Source organism: Cynocephalus volans, chromosome 3 (assembly GCF_027409185.1).
Source record: "Cynocephalus volans isolate mCynVol1 chromosome 3, mCynVol1.pri, whole genome shotgun sequence".
Taxonomy (NCBI): Eukaryota; Metazoa; Chordata; class Mammalia; order Dermoptera; family Cynocephalidae; genus Cynocephalus; species Cynocephalus volans.
The window spans coordinates 60886604-60908287 of NC_084462.1; the positions used below are offsets into that span (position 1 = coordinate 60886604).

Here is a 21684-nt window from a genome sequence, read left to right on the forward strand (position 1 = left end):
GACAGAGGCAATGCTATAATATTAAGTTCAAGGTAGTTTATTTTAGAATTCATCATTTACATTGGCTTGCCAGTTACCAACATTCTATGAAATATTTTATTTGCACTAGGCATTAGGATGGCATTAGTATTTCTATAAATGTATTATTGTGTCATATGCTTTGAGTTTTTTTTTTTTTTAATTCAAATATTTGTTTTTTTGCAAGGACTGCAGTGACCTGTGTAGGAATTTAATAAAAATGTATATTTTGCAGCTTGATTTGTAACAATTATTATTGCTATAGCTGATTTATCTACAAGTACTTTACATAAATTGATTCAAATTTATTTAATATCATGACTTCTTTGAGTAGTCACTGAAATACAGTATCGGTATTTGCTTTTATATTATGAAAATAGATGGTATAGGTCTTCATTTGTCAGTAAATTTGTGGAATTTGTGTGTGATAATTTTTCATAGTATTATTTTTAATTTTTTATGCTTTAAACACTAAAAACTACAGAGAGTAATATAACAAACACCCATGTATCTAATATACAGATTTTTTCCCAGCTATATTAGTCCATTTCTGTTGCTTATAACAAAATCCCTGGAACTGAGTGATTCATAAACAAAACAAAATTTATTGTTTACAGTTTCAGTGGCTGGGAAGTCCAAAGTCCAGGGAACACATCTGGTGGTGGCAAAAGTGACCCAGGAGTCTCACATTGCAAGATGGTGGAGCAGAGAGACTAACCTCTCATGTGCTCTTCTTCTAAAGCCCTCAGAACCACACCCCTGACCACCATTATTAATCCATTCACTACAGCATGGTCCTACAATGTAATCACCTCTTCAAGGCCCACCTTTAAATTACCATAATAGAATTTCCCACCCTCAACATTTAACAGTGGAGATTAAGTTTTGGGGGACATTCAACCCAGGGCAGCAGCCTTATTATGGTATAATTGGTATACAAAAACTGCACATAATATTGTATAATTTGGTGAGTTTGAACATATGTATGTACTTGTGTTACTATCCCTACAATCAAGGTAATAAACATATCCATGACCTCCAAACATTTCCTTTTGTCCCTTTGTTGCTGCTGGGTTTTTGGCTTTTGGTGTTTTATTTTCTGTGGTAAGAACACAACATGAAATCTAATCTCTTAACTTGTTTTTAAGTGTACAATTTCGTATTGTTAACAATGGGCACTATATTGCAGAGTGGATCTCTGGAACTTATTCATCTTCTATAACTAAATTTTCTAATACGTGGATTTAAAACATGTTAACACGCTGCCATATTTGTCTTATTTTTATCTTTCAACAATAAAAGATGTTCAGTGTAATAGGAGGGCTTCCTTATCCCATTCTGCTTCCTTTCTCCTGAGAAGTAAAAAACATTATGGCTGTAATAACCATCTATATGTTCATGATTTCTGAGTTTATACCTTCAGCATAAATTATCCAACATACTCATCTTGTTTATTGTCTATTTTCATTTTCAGAGTATAGAATGTTGTCCATTTTGCGCACTGTTGTGTCTACAGTGTCTGGAATAGTGCTTAGCACATATATAGCAGGCGTTCAATAAATGTGTTCAATGAATGAGTGAATCTACGTGTTTAAACTTTGCTATGTGTATGTATCCTTAAACAATGTTTCTTAAAAATGTACACAAATGAGCTCTCACATTTTCCTGGGTTTAACCTCCAGGAGGCCCACCAAATTCTTACAGTGGAAAGCCAAGAAAAATCCCCTCCTGTGATTTTTCACAGGAGAAAAATCTCCCCCTTGTCAGCCAGGAGGAGAGGGAAGAGGAAAAGTAACCATTTTGAAATATGCCTAGAGCATTCTCCATAACAAAGGCCTACTCTTCAAGAGAAAGAGTATTTCAGACCTTATCTTACTTAGGGGGAAGGGAAGTTACCCAATTTCAGCCCATTTTCTCACTTCTATCTGATCTAAGGGAGGGGTGCGGGGCGGGGAGGAGGAGCTAAGAAACACTTTTGAAGGACACAGGCCTACTAAAAGATTGAGATGTAATCATAAGATTATAGAAAAATTCCTCTCCTGCACTCTTCACCACCACACCGACAGGGCTCCAGCATAGTAACTGGATTATAGCTGAAAAGCTGCAAGGCACAGACTCATAGAGCTCCAGAAGAACCTAAAGGAAGGAGGGGAGTAAAACAAAGACATAAGAGGAATTTATATCCTCTGACACCTACAGCTACATCAAACATTAAACACAGCCCAACTCCTAGCAAGACTGACAGAAAACCTCACACTAAAAGCCTATTTACCTCAGTAAATTACCTAATACAACACGGTTGAATTTCAACAAATATTACAAGCCATGCTAAAAGGCAAGGGAAAACTCAGTAGGGAGAAACAAAGTAAGTATAGTCTCAGATATGACACAGATTTTGAAATTACCCCATGGGGAATTTAAAATTAATAAGTTAAGAGCTCTAGTAGAACAAGACAATATGCAAGAACAGATAAACAACATAAGCAGAGAAATGGAAACTCTAAGAAAGAATAAAAAAAATTCTAGAAATCAAAAACACTGTAACATAAATGAAGAATGTCTTTGATAGACTCATCAGTGGACTGAATACAGCCAAGGAAAGAATCAGTAAGCTTGAAGATATGTCAGTTGAAACTTCCCAAGCTGAAATGCAAAGAGAAAAGAGAAAGGGGAAAAAGACAAAAAAGAACAGAACACCCCAAAATTGTGGCACAATTTCAAAAGGTATAATATATGTGTAATTGGGATATCAAAAAGAGGAAAGAAAATGGAGCAGAACATGGATGAGTAGTAAATGCATATTGCAAACCTAAGGAAAATAATAAAAATATTTTTAAATAAATATAATTGATATTCTAAGAAAGGAAAGAAAATGAAATAATATAAAAATGCTCAATGAAAACCAGAGAAGGCAAAAAATGAAGTGGGAAAAGAAAGAACAAGTACAATGAACAGAAAATATGGTAGCTATTCATCAAACTATATTAATAATCACATTAAATGTGTAAATTGTCAGAGTGGATTAAAAAACTAGACCCAACTATATGTTGTCCACAAGAAACCCAATTTAAATATAAAGCACAGTTAGGTTAAAAGTAAAAAGATGGAGAAAGATATACCATGCTAACACCAGTCAAAAGAAAGCTGGAGAAGCTATAATAATTTTATGTAAAGCAGAATTAAGAGCAAGGAAAACTATCAGGGATAAAGAGGGGCATTATATAAAGGGGTCAGTTCTCCAAGAAGACTTAATAATCCTTAACATGTATGCACCAAACAATAGAGCATCAAAATATTTGAGGTAAAAACTGATAGAACTACCAGGAGAAACAGGCGAATCCACTATTAGAGCTGGAGACTTCAACACTTCTCTTTCAGTAATTGATACATCAAGCAGGTAAAAAAGTCAGTATGGATATAGTTGTCCTTAACAGCACTATCAATCAGCTTTATCTAATTGACAGCTAAAGAATACTATAACCAACAATAGTAGAATACATATTGTTCTCAAGCTGACATGGAACATTCACTGAGATATATCACATCTGGGCCATAAAATGTAACAAATTATTCAACATTTATATATATCCTTTTGTTTAATAACAAGTTTACTGAGATATAATTCATGAATCATAAAATTCACCATCTTAAATTGTACAGTGGTTTTAGTGTATTTACAGAGCTGTACAACTATCACCACTATGTAATTTTAGAATGCTTTTGTTACCCCCAAAAGAAACACGGTATCCATTAGCAGTCATTCCCAATCTTTCCCTCCCTGTAGCACCTGGAAACCACAAATCTACTTTCTGTCTTGATGGATTTGCCTATTCTGGACATTTCATATAAATGAAATCATATAACATATAGGTTTTTGTGTCTTGCTTCTTTCACTTAGTGTGACATTTTCAAGGTTTGTCCATATTACAGCATGTAATCAATACTTCAGCAGTACATCAACACTTCAATGCTTTTTATAGCTGAATAATATTCCATCATATGAATATACCACATTTTATTTATCTATTCATCAGTTGTTATACACTTGAGATGTTTCCACTTTTTGGCCATTATGAATAATGCTGTTATAAACATTTATGCACAAATTTCTTTGTGGATGTATGTTTTCAGTTCTCTTGGGTATATAACTAGGAGTGAAAATTGCTAAGTAATAAGGTAACTCTATGCTTAAAACTTTGCGGAACTGCCAGACTGTTTTTCCGAGCAGCTGCAACATTTTACATTCCCACCAGCAATATATGAGGTTTCCGATTGCTCCACATTCTCACCATCACTTGTTATTACCTTACTTTAACCATCCTAGTGAGTGTAAGAGGTATCTCATTGTGGTTTTGATTTGCATTTCTCTAATGGCTTGGACACAACTATCATTTCAAATTGCCACCCTGACTTCACAGAGTGTTCTGAGTGATGGAACCTAAAAATTAGTTGCTAAGGCTCCAATCACCTTTGGAGAATTAGCTCTTTTTTAAAAACCTTTGTTTCAAGAAGCAGGACTTTTGCCAACTACAATGATCATTATGTTCTAACTACAAAGGAAAATAAGAATATTTTCCTGTGTCTTCCTATAAAAGTATATTTCTAACAGGATACCAAGGTCAGGTGTGAGGAGCATCCTGTCCCCTAGGAATACATAGGCAGGTCTGCTTACCTGCTGGTGGCCAGGCCTTGATGTACCCTGTGCAGTGGACCACAGCATATTGGGCTTCTCCTTCCTTCACAGGGCCAAGGCCATTCCTAAAGAAAGAACAATTGTGAAATTGTTTCCATCACATGGGGGTGAGGCAAGGGTGTTGATGACTCCTTTGGCATCTGAGCTACTGGGTTCTCTTGTTTGCCTCTGTGGTTTTGAATCCCGACTTCCCACCATCCTGTTTTCCCTCTTCCCACACAGTCCAAAAGTCCAAAATAGATTCCACCCAACTCCCCGTTCTCATCTCAGCCACTGCCAGCCAGATTTGTTGGTCTCTTGGTCCTCTTTACAGTTAGCCCCCTCTTCATGTTGGGCTACTTCTTAGCTTAGGTGATTTAAGCTCTCTGAGAGCACAGTCCCCAGATATACACCAGAAAGGGATACTGACCTGAACCTTTTCCTCATGGTGGTTATTCTGTTTAGAGGAAGGTGGTCCAAAGGAGCATTTCCACACCTAAGATTTGACCAATGTATTAGAATGAGTGAAGACCCAGGCAAGAGAACAAAACATAAAGTGCTACAGTCAAGCAGATTTGCCTTAACTGATGCTACACTATTGTTCAGGTGAGACCTATAGCCAATTTCCTTCCAAAGTACAGAAGCAGGCTTGCATGCCTTTGAGTTTTGACTGCCACCAAAGGAAGGAGAGTGTGACTGACTTTGCAATACACACCAAAATTGTTTCAGGACCCAGCCCAGAAGCTGGAGACTCTCAGGGAAACCTGGCCATGCTCAGTCCTGCAGATCATTTCAGTGGAACCGGGTGGCTTTCAGGAAGCAAGGCGAGAGGGTGATGACAGCATAATGTCTCTTTAGGCCTGAGCAGAGACATCAACTCAACACAGATGTTGCCAGTTGATGAACAGTAGCATCTTCTCAGGCATTAGCATCACAGCTGTAGAAACTCTCCTTCCTTCCCTGCAATGTTCTGGCACTAGAAATAACTAGTCAGCTGGAAGTATGCTGATGGCGGAGGTCAGAGGAAAGACGAGGAACAAACAGATATAGAATCAGGGCTTGTGTGGGTCCTTCTCTGGGAGGTGGGAGATGTGAGGCATCATGCTGCCCACTCTGATAGGACCTTTCCTGCCTCTCTTCTCAGTGACCCTCTCAGCACCCCAGGCATGCCACACCCAAAGGCTACACTGTGACCAGCCTTCGACTGCTGTTTGGTATGCCCACTTGTTACAAGCATTTCCATTTCCCAACTACATGACAAGTAACATTGAGATGTCTTAATCTTCAATAAAGGAAAGATAAGAGTCCATTTATACCCCGAGAACTTGGACAGCTGCCAGCACCAGCCTGGTTTTCAAGGCAGGATCAATCCAGGACATTGTCGCCCAGGAAGGCTGGCATGGCCCTCTGCCCTTTTCTGGAAGACTGTGCCCAGTGTCCTGCTGAAATTAATCTGCCTTATTTGGCAGCCCTCAGCTGATGACAATGCTCCCCACTTCTCAGTAAATCCAGACAGTGCGGGCTTGGCACTTCAAAAAGCACCTGGAGCACATCCCCTAGAGGGGCACTGGGGCAGGGAGGGGGTTGCCTGAATTTGGTTGATAGGGCAGTTATAATAGCATTATATGCTACTAAGAGAAATGATATACTATGACGCTGCCAATCAACTTAATAAGGGAATTCTTAGATTAAGAATTGATATTGCTGGTGCTATACTGAATGCCTGCCAAGCTAGCATGGGTGTTTATTCACCAAAGCACTTCTAGGCAGACCCTACTGTGACTGACTGCACTAGCTGATGGCATTTTCCCCCTGGGTGGACACTGATGCTTGTGAATCGTGCCACCCAGCTTGCCCCTGTCGGATGAATGGGTGGCAGGCAGGCTGCAGAGACTCCTAAGTCGGATGGAGACGTGTGTGTATTCTGCCACTCCAATGCCAACTTGTGACCTGAGGCAGGTGGTGAAGGGGATTTCATCCGTGACTTCTGGAAGAATTCCAGATGCCCAGCCTGGAGTGGAGCAGACTCAGAGGAAGGGACAGCTATACTCCAATCCCTGAAGGGCCATTTCTTGTAAAAGGGAGCACAATGCCTCTGCCAGCTCCGAGGGCCCGGCTAGGGGGTCAGAGTGGCAGTCTCCCCCAACACAGGCACCTCAGTTATCTGAGGTGGATTAACCAGTCTGAAGATGAACAGATCTTGTTTAAAAAATGTAGTTGCTTTAAAAGATTACTTTGAATAAGGGAAAATATATGCTTATTTTAAATCATCTATTGTTCGGAACTTCATGGTACCCAACAGATGCTCAAGTGGTGAGTTATGGCTCCAGCAGCAAACAAAGAAGTAGAAGTGACATTAGTGAGTGGCTCTGTTGTGTCGGGCCTGAGACTGGAGCATCACCAGTACCAGACAGCTGGGCCGGGGGGCGGGGAGGGGGTGGCAGTGGTCAGACAGTGCGGGAGATGCTGGGGCCCAATCAGGATTGGTGCAGAATCACGTGGACTTGTCAGGAGAGGTGCTTGAGGGTAGCCTGGGAGACCGCATGCCTGGGATGGCAGGAACAGGCTCCTCTGCTGCAGCAGGTGGCTGTTTGTCCTGCTTACCCTCCTGCAGCTCCAGCTCCTGCTAGTTCTCCCTCTGAGCTCCAGTGGTTGATCCTCAGTCGTCACATTCAGGACTCATCAGTAGCATTTAGCAGTTGATCACTCCTTTCTTCTAGAAACTTCCTTTGCCCTCTCTCATTCCCCTCCCACTTGCCTAAGCTGCTCCTTCTTAGTCTCCTTTGCTGGTTTTCCCTTACCTCCCCGATGTATGAGAGCCCCAGGGCTCAGGCCTCTGATGTCTTCTCTGTCTATATTCACTTCTCATGTGTATCTTAGTCTCAAGGCTTTAAATACCATCTCACTGATGTCAATACCCAAGTCCTTATCTTTAGCCCAGACCTCTCCCTTAGAATCCAGAATCACATGTCTAACTATCTACTGATCTTCTCCACTTAGTTATCTGATAGGCATCTCAACCTTAAAATTCTTGAAATTCCCCTCTACTATCCGAAACTAGCTTCCCCAACAATCGTTCCAATCTTCCCATTGTAGCAAATGGTAACTCCATTGTTTTGATGGGGCAGGAAAAAATAATAGGCTTATCTTTGACTTCTCTTATTCTCTCACACCCTATCTGTAGACTGCCTCTAACTTTGAAATACATTCAAAATTTGAGCACTTCTTCACCACGATCACTATTGCCACGTTTCTCAGCTGAATTAATACAACAGCCTCCTCCCTTCTATCCTTCTTCTTCCCCTGCAAGTTTATTTTTCACGCAAAGCCAGAGCAATTTTTAACATCATTCAGAACATGCCACTCTATGGTCAAACTCCAATGGCCTCCCATCTCATTCAGAGTAAAAGCTGAAGTCTTATAAAGTCAACATGACCTGACATCTACCACCCCTCGGCCAAATCTCTTACCATTGCCCCCACTGCACCCCATTTTCACTCTGCTTCTGAGACACCAACCTCCTTGCTGTTTCTTGAGCATACCGAGAACATTCCTGTCCCAGGGCCTTTGCACCTGCTATTCCCTCTACCTGGTGTTCTCTTTGTTCAGATATTCCCATGCCTCGCTCACTCCCTTTCTTCAGGCCTCTACTCAAATGTCATCAATGAGGCCTTCCCCTAACCACCCTATATGACATGGAAGTTAATAACACCTACTACTTCCTACTCCTTCTTAAATTTGCTTTATTTCCCTCCATAGCACTTACCACCATCTGACATTCCATATATTTACTTGGTACTTTTGTCTACTGTGTGTCTCCCCACTAAAATGAAGTTCTATGCATGTAGGGATTTTGTCTGCTTTGTTTGACACTGATTTCCCAGCACCCTGAAGAGCACCTGGCACAGGCAGGCCCTCAATGTAAACTTGTTGAGTAACTGAATGAATGAATGAATGACAGGCATCTTGTCACTGCCTCATGAACTCCACATCCCAGACAGGCTCAGCTCCCATCTTGCACCTCCTGCCTTGCGGCTAATACCATCATCCCTCTGGGGCCAAAGGGTTGAAGGTATAGGGGTGTCTTAACTGGACTGGACTGTTCACGATCCTAGCTCTCTCTCTGAAGACATGGCTAAACTCCCCTGCTCACTCCAAAGTTCAGTCACTCCTGCAGTTCTCCAACAACAATGTATCGACCGAACATGTGCAGAACACTCTGCTAGATGTCAGGGAGGCTCAAAGAGGTATAAATCAAGGCCCCTATCTTCAGGGCATTATAATTTACTCATGGAGCGAAGACATTTACACTTGAAATATAAGAATAAGTACGAAATTAGTAGGTGTTAATATAAAACATGTTGAGAAATATGGAACCTTGGAGAGGTTGGACTTGAGAAGGGCCTTGAAGAATGGGTAGAAAGTTGAGCGAGACAGTGGACAAGGGGATGCAAATTTAGGAATGGGCAGAAAATGGTGGGAAATCAGGCAAAATGGGATGGGAGGAAGAAGGAGGGGGTCCTTCCAGGACAGACCGAGGAATCTGTATATTCACATGCAGAGGTCAAGAAGATGAAGTCACTGGAGTGAAACCAGGTTGGCACTGTGACCTTAGCAGAGCCATTGAAGGCTCTTAATGGAGGATCACCCATAGCGATGGCCCATAGTTCAGCCGAACACACCTCATCCTGCAGATGAAGGACCTCCGTGAGCCCATGCACATCCTCATGGACGACTGCTGCCCTTCTTTCTTGACTGTCCCAGTCTTCAGGTCCAAGATCCGGCCTAAGAGGGAGAGAAGGATGTGTGCGTGAGCCTCTGCCTTAGATTGGGAGATAGGGAAGGAGGGTGGGGGACAGCATTCTCCAAATGCTGTGCAAATGATCTGGAATTCTCAAAATTCTTTGGCAGAAACTCACTGAGCGATGAAATCCATACAATTTGAAATGCCTTGTTTTCTTCAGAGCAATCTACACTTGCTGTCTCTGCTTTGTTGGATTCCATCACTCCCAGTCCTACAACCCAGCTTCCCCCCCCCCACTCTCTACCACTCTTCCAAGGTCATCAACAACTTCTTTATTGCTAAATCCAAAACACGTTTTTCCTTTATTTTACCTGACTGCTTTGCTGAGCTGGACGTGACTACACCCGAATTCCTTCTCAAACATCTTCCCTCCCCTTGGTTTCCAACATGGCACTCGATTCTTGTCTCTTGTCTGCCCCTCCCTCACCAGAAGCTCATCCTCAGCCATCTCCTCTTCTCATTCCATATGTCCTCCATGCGGTTTTACCCAATCCAAGGTTTGGTGTTCTGGAAGCTAATGACGCTCCATCTACACCTCTAACACCAACCCCTCCATCTCCTGAGCCCCAGACCCACATCACCAGCAGCTGAATACACCTCAAAGGCAGCTTCACCCAACCCTCCCCAAACACCCCAGACATCAGCAAGAGTATCGCCATCAACACGGAAGTGTAAGTCAGAAACCTAGACGTTCACCGTCTGCACACACAGTCTCTGGCCCTCCAGTTTCCTCTGCATCCCCTTGCCTCCCCCTACCTCAGAGGAGCATGTGCTAAGTCTCAGTGTATTCTCCACATCCCCAGGGGGCTTGGCTCTTCAACTGACCTCTTCCCTCTCAATTATTTCTAACTTCTCCCATCCCTACCATCTACTTCCTCCAGTATTTCAACACCACCAAATCTCTTTCATCTTAGCGAGGGAAAAACAAACAGAAGACTTTCTCTGACCCTGAGTTCTGTCCTCTCTTTTTTTTTTTTTTTTTTTTTGTCGTTTTTTCGTGTCCTCTCTCTCTGCATCTGCAGTCGATGGCCTGTCCATGCTCATCGAATCTGTCCCCTCCTCCTGATGGCTCAGCCCACCACAGTCTGCCTTCACTCTCGACAGCCCCATGGACACTGCCCTAGCCCAGGCCCCACGGTCTCTCTTTGTTGCCAAATTTAATAACAATCTTCAGCCCCTCCCGACCTTGACCCTATCTTCCACCTGTCCTCCTTCCTGGAACCTCCCTGTCCTGGGACACCCTTTTCTCTGGCCTTTCCTTTGCTGGTTCTCAGCCCTGTGGTGGCCCCTCTTCCTCAGTCCAGCCTCTGATGCTGCATTCCCAGCACAGGGCCTTGGACCTTTTCTCTCTCACTATTCCCCAGTGACCCTCTGTGACTCTTTTGGTTCCACCACCCCCTACAGGTTAATGACATCAAGATGTCCATCTCTAGGGGCTGGCTGGTTAGCTCAGTTGGTTAGAGCACAACCTTAAAACCCCAAAGTCATGGGTTTGGATTCCTGGACCAGCCAACTGCCAAAAAAAGAAAAAGTTCTTCATCTCCAGCCTCTCTCCTTTGACCAAAACTTTAATTAGGCTCCTCTGAGTCCTCTGCCCTGGGTTTCCCTTCCCTTTCTGCCCTCATAGAATCCAGTTTGAGCAAGACTTCTGCTCAGCCAGTTTGGCAGAAATCTCCCACCCTTGGTATCTGACCACCATGGACATCTTATTACCCTGGCCTGCCGTTAGCAAGAATTCCATCGAGTCGGTCTAGCAAAAATCCCCCTACCCCTGATGTTCCCTCTTAGTAATTCTCCATCCACTGATCCCCCCACCCTGCTCCTTGGTTAGAAATCCCCTTTTGTCCTAGTTGGAGTTGGAGTTGAGTCCAGTCTCTCTTCCCTGTTGCAAGACTCTGTTGCAGTGGTCCCTGCACCTATTGCCAGGGTCCCCTTGAATAGAATCTTCCTTACCATCATTAACATGAGTCATGACTAATTTTTTCTTTAACACAGCCAGACCTCTCTTGGAAGCTTCAACGTGCCTAGCTGTCTCTTGGGCATCTCCCAGACATCTTACATTTCACAGGTCCCCAAACAAATTCACTTTCCTGTCCCAAACTACCCTTTCTCTGCAGTTCCCTGTCTTAGTCATTGGTGTCACCACCACTCAGTTGCTCAAGCTATAAATCGAGTAGCTAAGAGCACGGACTCTAGAGCTCAACCATCTAGCTTTAAATCCTGCTTTCCTCACTTACTGTGTGACCCTGGGCAAGTTACCTAACATCTCTGTGCTTCAGCTTCCTCATCTGTAAAAGGAAGATAACAACAGTACTTTCCTCAGATGTTTTTTGTGAGCATTAAATAAGTTAACATGATAAAGTAACTGAAACTGTGCTTGGCTTACAGCAAGTGCTCTATAAATTCTTATTAAATGAAGAACATGGAAAACCCACTCCAGTATCTGATCAGTCACCAATAATCTGTCAGTTCTGCCTTCCACATATCTTTGTCCTATGCACTTCTGTCATCTGCATCACTAGATCTGTCCTCACTGATTCCTGGATGGATGGCTCCAACAGGGCATCTCTGCATTGTTACCAGATTTCTTTACTTAAAACACAAAAATGATCATGGCTCTACCGTTTATGTGATCTCAGACACTTAGCCTCACTGGTCTATGGTTTTCTTTTCTGCAAAATGAAGAAGTAAGATCTCACTTTCAGGATTATTGTGATACAACATATGTAAAACTGACTTGCACGCAAGCAATCAGGGTGAGTTTCTCATCAGACTTAAACAATTGTGTCACACTCCTCCTTGAAAACCTTTCATGCTCTCCACTATTGATTCCCAGTAAGAGCCAGTCCTGCAGCCCAGCATAAAAGCTCCTTCAAAGTCCAGTCCCTGCTTACCTGCTACCCCTCCCTGCTCACCCTAGCCTTTCACTGCGTCCCCCAGGCCCAGGTGCAGGGGAAAACCCATCGCTCCCCAACAAGCTGCTCCTGCCTCTCTCAGCTCTGGGCCTTCCCAGCAGCTCCATCTGCCCTGAGCATCCCCCTTCCCTTTGCCTGACTAACTCCTGCTTTTGTCATATCTCAGTCATCCTTTCATACATATCGGCACCTGCAATATGCTAGGCACTGATCTAAGCACAGAAAATTAAACAGGCAAAGGCCATTATACTCTAGTGGGTGAGACAGAGAACAAAGAAACAAAGAAAAGAATAGAATAGATTGTAAATGGAGATAAGTGCTATGAGCAACAATAAAGGAGGTAAGAGAGAGGAAGTGACTGAGACCTGCCCTTTGCAATAGATAGTGTTATGGGTTTCTTTCATTTGAAATCAAAAGGGCCCTGTGAAGACATCCTTTCCAAGCTTGGGTCCCACTGCTTCAAATGGGGGGAGGTGGGGGAAGGGTGACAGAGTGTGCAAGACAGGCTCCACTCCTGCAGCACGCTCTGCTTGCCCAGCCAACTCTACTGCTCTGCCCTGGAACTGTCTGGCACTCACAGACTGACCGTGCCTCGTCAGCTCACCCTCCTCAGCACCCACAGCAGCCCTGGGACACGGGACCGGGGCTCTGTAGCAGGCACGGCACTACACATCCCCGCAGTCACCATGTGCTCATCACTGATGCATGCATCTCTGATCAGGATGTGTGCACGAGCACTGCACTCAGTCGAGAGGCCCGACTCTTGGTCTGTAGGAAAGAGCTCTGGCACGGCTGGTGTAGAGGGGGCCCACGCGTCTGCTGGTTCTGTGCCATCTGCTGTCCCAGCTTGACACCTGTCTGTCTCACTCACAGACAGCATCTTTTAACAGTCGCTTTAGTGTAAGTTGTCATTTGCTTTATCGTCTACCAAATGGCAAATGGTTTCAGCTGTGAAGCAGGCCAGCATGCCGGTCTGTCAAATTCCAAAGTGTGCTCTGAAAATAAATCACAGCTGTGGAGCACATAAGCGGTGCAACAGGAGGAAATGAAAAAACACATTTCCCCGATCCACGGTCATGACCCTGAGAGACAACTGCTTCAACGTTTATTTCTCTGTGAGCTTCTCTGATTTCCCTGGGCACAATGAACCCCCTTTCCAGCCTCCTCTGGAATGAAATCATGCCTGACTTCACATAGTGGGTGTGCTCCTGAAAGGTTGTGTGTAAATTGGATTTTTGACAAATTTAACAGCTGTCGAGGTGTACTGAGGCAAGTGGCCATTCCCAGCCCCCATATCTGACCCACCGGAGACCCGGGTGTTGGGTTTGCTTACTACAATGGGGCTCCTAGTGGAGAAGCAAGCATGGGGAAGGTCCTGCCACTTACACGGTTCCTAATCTTTCTTAACCCCAGAAGCCTTGAGTCTGCTGGATTGCTAGGGCTGGTACCCAGCGGATCCCAAGAGGCACCATCAGTCCAGGCCAATGCCGACTCCTTCCAGAGTCCTCCTCCACCTTCATCCTCACCTGCTGCATCAGAGGACTCGTTCTTTTGCAGCGGCGTCCCTGGGCTGGTCCCAACACGTATCCTATCCTGCCCTCCTTGGCCAGTGCCTAAGCTACCGGCTCGCCTGGTCACCTCTCCTCTGTGCACTCTTCAACCCTGATCCATGCCCCCTGCTCCCTTCCCTCCTAATCCTCTCTAGGGTGCCCTCTGGAATGCCCGCTCTGAAACAAACCAATTCCTACATCTTCAGCTCCTTCCAGAAACTCTCCCAACCTCTGCCTCAAAAGAAACCAACCTGACCTACTGCTTCCCCAGAAGCATTCCCTGGGGAGAGGCTCCTGCTGCCGTAGCCCACACTCCACTGGGTAGAGGCAGTCCTGCTTGCTGTCTCCCAGAGCCCTTCCAAACCAGCCCTGCTCTGCTCTCGTGTAACCCCTGCCCCTTCCAGCCTCACCCACCTGGTGTTTCCTGTTGTTCCTGTGGTCTTCCAAACTCTGGTCACTCCTCCTCCTTCATCTTAAACGCCAGCACATCACTCGTAGTCTTTCTCTTCACCCCAAGACCTGCTATCACCCTACATGCTTTTGGCATCCATCTGGATGACCCACCTGACACCCCCGACCTCAGCATTGCCCCCTCACTTCCGTTATGCTCTTCTCCTCTCCACGAAGCAGCACACTCCCATCACCACATCTGGTGAGTGCGGCCATCTGTCACTGCTCCATCTGAAACGGTACATTCAAGCATTCCTGCTGGACCACAACTTTCCAATCTACTAGTCCTCCCACTCTGGTCCTCCTGCTTTGCCAGGTCTTTGAATTCAGCAAAAGTCTAGGGCCCGAATCCTCAACGTCCTAACAGCATTCTCCTTTCAGTACAGATGCAAGGAGAATCTCTGTGGCACGGGCACCTGTCACCAGAGCAAACAGTACTCAAGTTACACAGGGCTGGCTCTGTCAAAGAGGCCCCGGAAATCTTCCAGCACAGCCAAAAGCTGTGGAAGCAGATATCGCTCTGGGTTTGATGTACAAAGGAGAGCCACTAGTGAGTTAGTAAGTTATTAACTATGTTATTTCAAATGAAAATGGCAGCAAGGATCCAAGACATAATTCCCCCACACGCCAGTTGTGGGAGTTTGAGCAGGTCACTTAATCTGAGTCTCAGTTTCATCAACTGGAAAATGTGATCAGATATTCCTACTCTGAAGGGTTATGTGAAGATTCGAAGACTTAGGCATTAATCCCCTTAGAGAATTAGAGTACAAATGGCTGGTAGGCTCCAGGCAGTAACTTTGAGGCCACGGGTCCAGCCCAGCCTGTGCCTCCTGGCTCTCTAGGGAGAGAATGCATTCAGGCCAGCTTGATAATAATGCACAGAGCACTGCCTCAGGCTAAAACTAACATGGTCTTTTTAGAAAAATCTCTCTCTCTCTCTCTCTCTCTCTCTCTCACACACACACACACACACACACACACACACACACACACACACACACACACACACCCCATATCAAAATCCCAGATAATCTTCTCCAGAGAAAAACTCTGCTAACATTTAGGCATATTTACTGTCAATCTTTTTTTATGCATGCCTGCTCTTTATTTTAATTAACCGAGGTCTCGTGATCTATATTTTTCCACTTTACGTCACTTAGCATAAACTCATAAGGATTTTATCAGAAACCTCATGTTAAAGGCTCCATAATATGGGGCCGGCAGGTTAGCTCAGTTGGTTAGAGCATGGTACTGATAATACCAAGGTCCAGGGTTGAATCCCTGTACTGTCAGCCATCAAAAAGAAAAAAAAACCTCCATAATATTGTTTGAGTAGATAATTTACCATTGGATATTTAAGTTGTTTCCAGGCTTTCCATATGGCAAATAATGCTGCGGTGAACATATATGTGAAAAAAAAAAAAACCTCATACTGTCTTAGAATATAGTCCCAACAAGGAAATATGGCATTGATAAGGAGAATATTTTTAAGGCTATTAACACCAACACCCTAGTCTACTTCTAAAGCACATAGTGAGTGCTGCTGTCAACCTATTTACCCATGTTCAGTTTTTCTACTCTGTTTATGATCCACCCCACTGCAAAGCTTTTAATTGTAATATTTCTAAGACAGTTGAAAAGTATAAAATGCTTTAGAATAGGGGTGGGCAAATGATGGGCTGTCGCCCAATTTGGGCCAACTACCTGTTTTTGTAAACAAAGTTTTACTGAAAAATGACCAGGCCCATTCATTTATGTATTGTCAGTGGAGACTTTCATGCTACAATGGCAAAGTTGAATAACTGTGACAGAGCCCATTTGGCCCATGAATCCTAAAATGTTTATATCTGGCCCTTTACAAAAAAGTGCTTGCTGACCCCTGCTTTAGGAGAAGATTCTAAAACACAGCATCGTTTTCTATGGGCAGAGGGCCCTTCTGTAATTGTTTTGAGTAAGCTGATTTTTAAGTATTATTTTGGTCAACAGTAACTTTTTAAAAAAGAAGAACCAGAAGTTTGTCTTGGATAAGATCACAAAGGAAGGTTTTGTGCACATAAAAATGCTCCCCAGGCGACAAGAGAAAACAAATATAAATTAGAAATATTTCATCAAAAGAATCCTTAAAAAAACTGGAAACATCTTATCTTGGTTAAGAAAGGAGGAAAACCAAGATAGCAAGGGAGGAAAACAAGAGAAAATGATTATAGCAACAAAAGCAAAGCGATGGCCCCGTGATAGACAATATTTGATGTGATTCCAAAAATGTGTGGCCCCCTGAAATGGGGGCCCAGAGGCTGAAAGATGGTTTGGTTGCCATTCCAGTGACAATGTGTTCTCATTCTCAAAAGGTTGACCCAGCCATTATAGCAGCTGTGCACACAGGAACAAACACCCCACCACAGCACAGGAATCCAAGCAGCGTGCCTAAGGTCTTCTGAACACAATGAGCCTGGGGGAAAACCGGCTTCCTACTGCTGACGCTGGGTGCATTTTCCTTACATTTCATGATCTCTGGCAGGTGTTTAGAAATGGCCACAGGTACAAAGACATCAACTCACATGTTGTAGCCAAACCAATTTCTTCCCAAACCAGAAGAGGGGGCTCTGGATGGTCAGTAGAGTTGTACAGGAGCATCTGTTCCTCTGTCTCCTATTACCTCCCCAACCACAATGCTTTTTTGAGAAACAGCTCTCATCATATTCCTTCATTATGAAAGTCAAAAAAAGGAGCTGCCATCTTATTACAAGATCCCACCTCCCTGGCCATAGTGATTGGTTGAGGGCTGTGCACTTGACACAAGCTGGGCCAATCACAATACCTCATGCTACCCTCTGTCCACAGTGATTGATCCAAAGACAAGGATATGATTCAACTAGGCCAATCAGAATCCCCCACAGGCAAAATGTGACCCTGGCCATCTTTCCCCCTCTTTTTTCTTTGGGAATCTGAGTGTGGCTCTTTGAGCAGCAAGTGATTCAACTTCATGGATAACTGGGTCTGAAAGAACAAAACTAAGTCCAAGAAAGCAGTGAAAACACAAAAGAGTGCCCTCGCAGTATTCAAGCCATTGGTGCCAATAAATTGCCCTTTTTTAGTGCCTAAACTAGTTCAATTTAAGCTTCTGTCACTTGTAACCAGACAGCCCAGACTATAAATGTTCTCTGGCCTTTGACAGAAAAGGAAGGATGAGGGAATTAATTTTTCACTCACTGAGCACTCTACTAATGGCCAAGTTTTATAAAATTGCACATACATTATTTGTTTGATCAACACAACCACCCTAGGAGGTAGGTCACAGTGGCCTCGTACCCAGGTGGGGTGGGGAGAAAGACCTTCGCAGCGGTCTGCCTCAGAGGGAAGAAATATTTTGTCACTGATATGCCAAGACTTGCTGGAGCATGGCGATAACGAAAGGCAGGTTAACTTTTAGGAGGTTCTATGGACAACGCAGCTCCTCACCGCCTGCACCCTAGGCAGACACTTCCAGCAACACCTCCTCCTTGGCAGCCCCTGGTAGGTTGTATTGTTACTGTGAGGAAACTAAAGCCCAAAGATACTAAATAACTCACCCAAGACTGTCCGACAGCTTCTGAACAAGGGCTGCCTGACTGCAGAGTTCATACACTCCACAGCATCAATGGCTCCGGGAAGCGTCGAGCCCACTCCTCACAGCAGCAGATGAGATGGCGCCCACCGAACAGAAGCAGAGGGACAGGGAGGGGCAGGAAGTCGGCCATCTGAGGGGGACTGTGGCCAGCCTGTGGCTGTTTCAGGGTTAGAAACCTAGACTGAGAAAATCTGGTTTTGGTTCTTGTTTTTTAATTCTTTCTGTATATAGTATTTGTTGATTGCTTTTTGGTTTGTTCTTTTGATGCAGTAGAAACCTTCGGATCACTGCAGTCTGTCCCAACCACTCCTGGGAGACTCAGGGAAATGGGTTTGCATCTATATTTGAGAGGAGTTAGGAGAGGAGCAGCTCCCCGCAGGGCAGGCATAGTTGGAGCGACCATACCTCCCGGTTTTGCCTGGGACAGTCCTGGCTTGCCTGTCATCCCAGCATTGTTATGAGTAGAGCTCCTTTTCACTCTCAAAGTGTGCTGATTTAGATGATAGATTATATATATATATGAGGGTACTTCAAAAAGTTCATGGAAGGATCCATATTATCTTTCATTCTATCTTTCCACAAACTTTTTGTTTTTTTAATCATTAGTTATTTGTACTTTAAAAAAAAATTTAGAGGTGTATTGTTGCTGTTTTTAAAACAGTGATAAGATCTACCCAATACAACCTTCTCCAATGAATCTTAAAACGGATTTTCAACTACTATCCCAAAGTTGCCAGAATTTAAACCTTAATGATACATTTATACTAAACCAAATAAAAATGGAAATAAAAATAAAGTTGCTTCTCTCCATTTCTCTCTCCTCTTATCAGCACAAGGTCAAACACACTTAAAAAAGAGATCCGAAAGGGTCCCAGTTTGTATAGCTTTTTGCTGTTTTCTTTCTTTTTTTAGACACCCTGCTAAGGGGAGGCTGATGGGAACCTTTATCCCATTCTATTGTAATTGCTTCCTTATCTGTCTTAAAATTTATTTATTTTTTATTGAAACAATCGATTGTGTGTATGTATGGGGTAAAGCTTTGAATATCAATATCTGTGTGCAATATGTGATTCTCAAGTCAGCATAACTAGTATATTCAACATTACACAATGTAACCATTTTTTGTGATGCTTTACCAATTTCATGCTAACCTCCCCTCCTCCTCCTTTCCCACCTCTGATGGCCTCCATTCCATTCTCCCCATTGAAAGTGCAACAAATTATTGTGATTGTTGTATCTTTCTTTCTTTTTTAATTTATTTGTTTATTTTTTTAGCTTCCGCTTATGAGTGAGGACATGTGGTATTTCTCTTTCTGTGCCTGGCTTGTTTTACTTAACATAATATTCTCTAAGTTCATCCATGTTGCTGCAAATGGTAGATTTCATTCTTTTTTTTATAGCAGACTAGTATTCCATGGTGTATATACCACATTTTCCTTATCTAGTTGTCCACTGATGAACATTTAAGTTGGTTCCATCTCTTGGCTATTGTAAATAGAGCTGGGATAAACATGGGAGGGCAGGCATCCCTTTGACATGATGATTTCCATTTCTTTGGGTATATACACTGGATGGTATGGCAGTTCTATCTGTAGTTGTTTGAGGAATCTCCATATGGTTTTCCATAATGGCTGCACTAATTTACATCCCACAAACAATGTAGGAGGGTTCCCCTTCTCTCCACATCCTCACCAGCATTTGTTATTCTCTGTCTTTTTGATATGGCCAGTCTGACTGGCATAAGATGGTACCTCAGTGTGGTTTTGATTTGAATTTCCCTGATGCTGAGTGATAATGAACATTTTTTCATGTGTCTGTTGGCCATATGTATATCTTCTTTGAGAAATGCCTATTCAGCTCCTTTGCCCATTTTTTTAATTGGCTTACTTGTTTTTTTACTGTTAAGTCATTTGAGTTCCTTGTATATACTAGATATTAACCCCTTTTCAGATGCATGGTTTGCAAATATTTTCTCCCATTCTGTAGGTTGCCTTTTTGCTCTCTTAATTGTTTCTTTTGCTGTGAAGAAGGTTTGTAGTTTGATATAATCCCATTCGTTTATTTTTTTCTTTTGTTGCCCATGCTTTTGGCCTCTTATTTATCAAGTCTTTTCCCAGTTCTGCTTCCTAAAGAATTTCCCCAATGTTTTCTTTAAGGAGATTTATAGTTTCAGGTCTTATATTTAAGTCTTTAATCCATTTTGAGTTGATTTTGGTATAGTGAGATATAGGGTGTAGTTTCATTCTTCTACATATGGATTTCCAGTTTTCTGAGCACCATTTATTGAAGAGGCAGTCTTTTCCCCAATGTATGTTCTTGTTGCCTTTGTCAAAGATCAGTTGGCTGTAAGTATGTGGGTTGATTTCTGGGTTCTTTATTCTGTTCCATTGGTCTGAGTGTCTGTTTTTATGCCAGTACCGTGCTGTTTTGGTTTCTATAGCTTTGTAGTATAACTTAAAGTCAGGTGGTGTAATGCCTTCAGCTTTATTTTTTCTGCTCAGGATTGCTTTGGCTATTCGGAGTCTTTTGTTGTCCCATACAAATGTTAGGATTGTTTTTTCAGTTTCTGTACAAAATGTCATTGGTATGTTGATGGGGACGGCATTGACTCTATAGACTGCTTTGAGTACTATGGACATTTTCACAATGTTAATTCTTCAATCCAAGAGCATGGAATGTCCTTCCATCTTCTTGTGTCCTCTTTAATTACTTTCAGCAGTGATTTGTAGTTCTTGTTGTAGAGATCTTTCACCTCCTTGGTTAAATTGATTCCTGTGTATTTTATTTTTTTGGTGACTATCATAAATGGGCTAGCTTCCTTGATTTCTTTTTCTGCTAGTTCATTGTTGGAATATAAAAACACTACTTATTTTTGCATGTTGATTTTGTGTCCTTCAAGTATACTGAAATTGTTTATCAGCTCTAAGAGTTTTTCAGTAGAGTTTTTAGGTTTTTCTGTATATAGGATCATACCATCTGCAAACAGGGATAGTTTGACTTCATGTTTTCCAATATGGATGCCCTTTGTTTCTTTTTCTTGCCTGATTGCTCTGGCTAGTACTTCTAATACTATGTTAAGTAGAAGCGGTGAGAGTGGGCATCCTTTTCTTGTTACTGTTCCTCTCTGAAAGCTTTTCCCCATTCAGGATGATATTGGTGGTGGTTCTACAGTGTAGTTTAAACCCTATGTTTCTCTGTTGAATTGATGCCTAGATGATCTATCCAATGCTGAAAGAGGGGTGTTAGATCCCTAACTATTACTGTATTGGGGGTCTATTTCTTTCTTTAGGTCTAACAGTGTTTGCTTTATATCTGGGTGCTCCAGTTTTGGAAGCATAATGTTTATGATTGTTATGTCTTCTTGTTGGATAGATCCCTTTATCATTATATAATAGCCTTCTTTGTCTCTTTTTATGTTTTTTGGTTTAAAGTCTATTTCATCCTACATAAGAATATCTACTCCTGCTTATTTTTGGTTTCCATTTGCATGGTATATCTTTTTCCATTCCTTCACCATTAGTCTGTGTGTGTCTTTACAAGTGAGGTGGGTCTCTTGAAGACAGCATATAGTTATGTCTACCTTTTAAATCCAATCAGTCAGTTTGTGTCTTTTGAGTGAGGAATTTAATCCACTTACATTTTGGGTTATTATTGAAAGGTATTGTTTT

General features: G+C 42.8%; 1 protein-coding gene across 1 annotated transcript in view; it reads right to left on the reverse strand.

Moving 5' to 3' along the window:
* ARNT2 (aryl hydrocarbon receptor nuclear translocator 2) overlaps positions 1-21684 on the reverse strand; it is a 135628-nt gene that overhangs the window by 70275 nt on the left and 43669 nt on the right. Inside the window, exons 5-7 of the mRNA XM_063089501.1 lie at positions 9373-9475; positions 5121-5186; positions 4691-4776 (exon numbers count right to left, since the gene is read on the reverse strand). Coding sequence (XP_062945571.1) covers positions 4691-4776; positions 5121-5186; positions 9373-9475 — 255 coding nt within the window. The remainder of the gene's footprint in view (positions 1-4690; positions 4777-5120; positions 5187-9372; positions 9476-21684) is intronic.